This window comes from Macadamia integrifolia, unplaced genomic scaffold, assembly GCF_013358625.1.
Source record: "Macadamia integrifolia cultivar HAES 741 unplaced genomic scaffold, SCU_Mint_v3 scaffold1273, whole genome shotgun sequence".
NCBI classification, from domain to species: Eukaryota; Viridiplantae; Streptophyta; class Magnoliopsida; order Proteales; family Proteaceae; genus Macadamia; species Macadamia integrifolia.
Genome location: NW_024868139.1, coordinates 13,428 through 19,596, shown reverse-complemented (window position 1 = coordinate 19,596; position 6,169 = coordinate 13,428). Strand labels below are relative to the sequence as shown.

At 37.5% G+C, this 6,169-nt stretch overlaps 1 protein-coding gene across 1 annotated transcript; it reads right to left on the bottom strand.

The window, feature by feature from the left end:
• Positions 1-2,505: 2,505 nt before the first annotated feature.
• LOC122063252 (pleiotropic drug resistance protein 1-like) lies at positions 2,506-5,888 on the bottom strand (the record flags this gene model as incomplete). The annotated part of the gene is made up of 11 exons (XM_042626953.1): positions 2,506-2,592; positions 2,681-3,013; positions 3,097-3,257; positions 3,357-3,404; positions 3,489-3,645; positions 4,003-4,128; positions 4,344-4,574; positions 4,870-5,151; positions 5,239-5,540; positions 5,645-5,735; positions 5,835-5,888. Coding segments are annotated over 11 exons (1,872 nt in total), but the record flags the coding sequence as incomplete, so codon positions are not given.
• Positions 5,889-6,169: the final 281 nt, after the last annotated feature.

Below are 6,169 nucleotides of genomic sequence, written 5' to 3'. Positions count from 1 at the left end.
GCTATGGCTTGGTTGGGTGTCATGGCCACTGCCATCATACCATAATAGGTGAAGTATAACAATGTGAAGCACATGAAGGACAGATACCAAAAAAACTTTGCAATTGTCCAATGAAATCCGATCATTGAATACACTATAATCCCATATATTATAGTCTGTATGAAGATATATGGAAGCTCAATCATTACCTGCACCAGAAAGAAATGTGTTTGGTGAAAACATAAAGGCAATTAAACTGTAACTTTCTTTAGTAAATTCTGCAATGTTGATCTTATTAAAGAAATATGATTACTTGGGCAAAGGCATATGACAAAGCTGAATACATTCCAGCTGCTCTCTCTCTATAAAAGACTGCTCTTTCAATGGCTACAACTGGCTGTACTGTGGAGGCATTTTGATGCGGATCCGGATTCCAAGGACTGAAATCGGATTGCTTAGGACCCACAAGAATGACTAAAAATCTCAAATTTAATGGTTGAATGGTATTTTTGTAATTTCAGAAACAAGCAAAGCCTTAGAAATAATTGTGGTAGCTGGTGTAGTTCTAAAATTAAAACTTTAATATGAGGGCTTTATTCTGAAATTTTAAAGAAAATGAGTTAAAAAGAATAAAAAAATTCAGCAAGGGGGTTTTATGTAATTTTGAAATGGCCTTACTTGTAATATAGAGAAACCACCTTCTTCAACCTTAAGTCAATACTGAAAACAGAAACCAGCGGTAAAATTAAATCTCAGGTGGATAGAACTCAGCCGATAGGCCTTGGTTTGGGCTGATCTTCCAAACGAAGGCTACCAACCTTGTGGCCTCTTGATTCTGGCAGATAGATACATCAAATAGCAAGCTTCAATGAGGTAAACAAGTTTTGAACTTCTCCAGGCGGCAAACAAGAACCAGATCTGAATCTGAGATTGATTTCTCACAGCAGAACCAAGCTTGGGAGGAGATCTTCTAGGGTTTGTGTCGCCTAGGAGGTAGCAACCTTCTGTCCAAATCTCAGACCTGATCGATGGGTTTTCAAGGTTCAGTAATACGTTTTGTACATCTGAGATTACCGCCCAGAACAGAGCATGGATAGCTAGCAAAGAAGAAAAGGGAACCAAGAGAAGAAGATAAGAGTGGGAATAAGAAGATTTCAGAGAATCCGGGAGGGGGAAAACAGCCCACGGCAACCATGGTTTTCACACCAAATTTCAATTCTTCAAAAAACTTCAAATCTCCAAAACTGAGTTATTCTCTATTACATGACTAATATAAAGGAAAAATCAAACAATTAATGGAAACTACTTAAAAATAGAAACTATTCTAAAATTAAAAGCTAGCTAATTTAAAAAGAAATTAATTCTAAAACAATAGAAAATCAAATCAAAAGATATTTCTTTCCTAAGTCCATCGTGCAACTGCATCACATTTGTTACCCCAAGGAAAAGAATAACAGCATACATAGAACCCATTGCATTGAAGATATCCTGTTGCCTTTGGCTGGGATTTTTCAAAGTTGAAATCGTTTAGTATTGGACACAAAAGAAGAGAGCATAAAAACTTCGGAATTCACTGTAGGATAAGTTACCTTCTAGATCCAAGGTTCCGAAACATAGTCCCCAATAGCAAAGCTATGATAGTTGTGAAGAAGAGCCTAACGGCAATGTATGGTGGGTTCCTCCAGTAAGACCAATGTTGTTTACAAAGGCAAGCTACACACTAGTTGAAGAAAGGCTGGGAGTACTGAGTAGGGAAATGAAGTTCTTTTGAACCCGGGATAGGTTCATTCAGTTCCACAATCATTGCCTTGTTTCTCCTGAATGATTAGAGACCATTAAATTATAAAAGAAGAAAATGAAACAGTAACTGTGATATCTAAGAGAAAAGATTTAAGTGAACCTACTTGTATGGTTCTGGTTTCTTATATATATATATCTCTGAAATTGATTCCCAAAGCGGCTTCTTGGGCTGCTGTTGTCACTTCCAACATCCATGTTGCTGGATTATAACCATCTTTTATTTTATTAACTCCTTCAATTGCCTTCATGAAACACAAATTAACCACATTTATGAATAACTATACCAAGGTTGAAAAGTATCTAAGGTTTCTGTTACTTATTTGTTGTTTTCATAGTTTGCCTCACCTCAAAGTACTTGATCAAATGGCAGGAATATTTCCCTAATGGGCTTACATATATTTCTTCTCCTCCTTGTTTCAGTAAAAACAGCTGTTGCATAGAGGTAAAGTTGTAATTATTTGGTAATTAGTACTACAAAGCAATAAAAGATTACTTGTCCGTTCATCCCAAACATTTCTAACCTCATCAAAAGAATCAAATATGTCAATACTTGGTTGATGGATGGTGCACACAACTGTTCGTCCAGTGTCCACGATGTTTCTTACTGTCCTCATCACTATAGCTGCTGACTTTGCATCTAGGCCAGATGTTGGCTCATCCATGAATACAATTGAAGGGTTTTGCAACAAGTTCAACTGCGATGGTTAGCCTCTTGCGCTGCTCTGTTCAGAGACCATTTACACATGGGAGCCCAACGATTGCGTGCCTTAGTGTCGTTAGTTCTACAAGCTCCATGACCTCCTCAATGAACATCTACAATTGTAATTTCATTGACCAGTTAGTAAAAAACCAACTGATACAAACAAGCTCAACAAAAGGGTAAAGTATCTTTCTTTTGCACCTTTCTAGTGGAAGAATTGACTTCAAGAGGTAGCCGAAGCCAAGCAGAATAAAACAAGGACTCATAGATCATAACATGAGGTGAGTGGATGTCATTTTGTTCACAGCATCCAGATACACAAGCAAATGTTTCCTGTTTTTTTGGATAGCCAGATATTTTGATGTTTCCCTTGATATAGACTCCAGTTTTTCTTCCTGACAAAACATCCATCAAAGTGGTCTTACCAGCGCCACTGACACCCATTAAAGCTGTAAGAACTCTTGGCCTGAAAGCTCCACTGACTCCCTTGAGAAGCTCCAGTCGGACCTCTGTAACACCTCGTGCTTTAATTTCCTGCATTTTCACTTTTCCCCATTATTATCATTGTAATCAAAACCTATTCTGATGGTTCCCAATTCTTTGAATTTTTAAAATACCTGAGGCATGTCGATGGAGTATCTAATTTCATCAAAGGTGAGGGAAAGTGGTTCAAATGGAAGAACCATTCCCTGCTTCATGCTCATATTCGCATCACTTGCTGCTATCCTTGCAGATGAAGTCCTAGACGAAATGGTTATTTTAGTTTTTTCTCCACTTTCTGCATTTATGAAATTTTTGAAGTCAACCCCCATAAGGTAAAATAGAAAGTATGTAGATGAAATTTATTCAACTTATATGCATCTGGATGAGGACCAACCTACAGAGCTCTTTTCCTCAGATAGAACTGCATGAGGCTTCCCAAATGCTGCAATAAAAATTTTCAATTATTTGAACATTATGACTCTGTTTTGAAAGTTTATATTGGTTTTTAAAACTAAAGTATACTCACGATTGAGATAGGACACAGCCAAAATGGATAGACCATTGAATAGGAAAACATAACCAATCAATGCTCCTACTCCAATCCAATACCAACAAGCTTCAGTGAAGAACGCTCGAGAGTTTAGGACCGCCACTTCTAATGACTCTGTAGAATTGGATTGAACCTATCACATTTTTAAACATAAATAAAAATTCAAATTTCATTGTGAACTTATTGGAGACTATTCTTCCTAGTTAATCTTCTTTCTAACATGATTTTGGGAGGAAAAAAAAAAGAGATCTTACATGTTTCCAACTTTTCCCAAGGAACTCATTCACGATTAATGCATTTTGTGCGTACATCAATGGAGAGATCCAGTAACCCCATTTCCACCATATTTTTATATTGTCTGTGATGAAGAAAGAAGGTTCTCATGAAGTTGAACCTGAAATAAAGAGTTGGCATAAAGAAAATCAAAATCTCTGTATTTAAAAAATTGTAAACTTATCCAGAGAAAGAAACTCTCTACTTAACTTCAAACCATAGCTCTTGACAAGATAAATCCCCCAAGACCCATGAGTATGAGGAATGCAAAGGACCCAAATGTGTTTGCAACAATCATGTTCCTCCCCACTGTTCCAATGAATCTGAACAATCCAGATGCCATCTGTTTAAGGCATACAAGCAGAAGGTACTGTTTGAAAAACCTGCAGTGAACAATCTCCCTGTTACTTTGATGACAGATCCATATAATCTTTCAGTAGAAACACTACAACCTCATTCCAATGATCTTTACCTTGCAATGATTGGGTCAAATCCTATGACATAGTAAGTCATAAACACCCAAATGGCAACTTCGACTATTGTGAGTGGGATCTTTACCATCCATGTGGGCAATAAGTATGCCCAAGCAGGATAGAAAAAGAAGTCTCTTTGCTTGTAAAAAACAGGAAGCTTCATTACAGTCATGGCAAGCTCTGGGAGACCATTAAACATAAGAAAGTTAAGAGCATAGAACAAAGCACCCAAAAATATCCCACCATCGGTGACTGAATCGCACTTCATCTCAGTACGCAAGAATATGGTCATCGTTATGAATGCCACAACAGTAATCTGAAATAAATATCTGAACCATTAAATTGTTGAAATGATCAGAAAACTTTAAACTCAAATTTTGATGAAACCTAGCTCTGGAAGACCATTAAACATAAGAAAGTTAAGAGCATAGAACAAAGCACCCAAAAGTATCCCACCGTCGGTGACTCAATCACGCTTCATCTCAGTACACAAGAATATGGTCATCGTTATGAATGCCACAACAGTAATCTGGAATAAATATCTGAACCTTTAAATTGTTGACATGATCAGAAAACTTTAAACTCAAATTTTGATGAAACCTACTACCCACCTGTACCATCTTGAAAATGTAGACAAAAGAGTTACTCTTCATCAGTAGTATTTCTCTTGATATGCAGGCTTTCAACAGTTCCTTCTTGCTGACACTATATTTTTTGGTCACTAAGGCAGCAGGGTGACTATTGTTCTTATCAAATGGGGCTGCAAGTTCATCTGCTAGCTTCTGGCCCACGTGGAATGAGTGGAACACCTCAGAGAATTCCTTGGCAGGGATGAATCTGTATGGTTTGTTTTCATGTGTCCAGTACTGTTGTTGATCTTTCCTTGATGTCACCTGAGAAATCCATGGAAATATAGTCGCAGTTTTGCTAAAAGCTAGAGATAGACAAAAGGACAAAGGAAAATGGTTTTGAATGGTTACTTCTTGCAAGAAGTCAGCAACTCCCATCCTTTCAGGGCATTTGAATCCCATATACTCGAAAAACTCGAGCACATGTTCACGAGGACCCTGGTAAATAATCTGCCCATCTGATAAGAGAATAATGTCATCAAATAAATCATCAACCTCTGGTGCTGGCTGGAGGAGAGAGACTACTGCAGTCCCATTTAGAATGTGGTTGCTTTGCCTAATTGAATTCACAATCTGGAAGGTTGTTGAAGTGTCCAAACCGGTTGATATCTCATCCATGAAGAGTGCACTTGCTGGTCCAACCAACATCTCCCCTGCATATCATGTTGATCAAGAATATCAAATGAAGAATTCCTTTTCATAATAAAGCAAGAACAAGAATAATTTTACTACTAGATGAAGTTTAAGTTATGCTAACCTGTTGTGACACGCTTTCTTTGTCCTCCAGAGATCCCTCTCAGCATTTGATCTCCCACCAAGGTATCAGCACAAGCCTCGAGCCCCAAGATCTAGAGGTTTGAAGTGGAGTATTTATGGAAAATGATCAGTCTATATGCCCATGTTAAAAGTATCCTGTTTGTTCAGGTATTAGTTTGAAGAGTTTATACCTTTAGAACATAATCTGTGACAACACTGATCTCCTGTCCATCTAGTGCTGCTGCCTGCAAATGTAGGAACCCAAATTCTCCTGCATTAGGTTGTCAAGTCCTAGAAACTAATCTCTTCTTCTAAGAACACTATTTAGCTGCAAACATTGATTTAGAAATTTTCCCCTGGTGGGGGTGGGGGATGGTGAAAGATCAAAGATCAGTAGTACCACAGAAGATTGTGAACAGAAAATTCAAAGATAAGATCAAACCAAGCTAATGAATATTGGGACACATTTGGGTTATGAAACATAAAATAATTTGAATATTGTAGCATAAAAGCTTGTTAAGTTTGT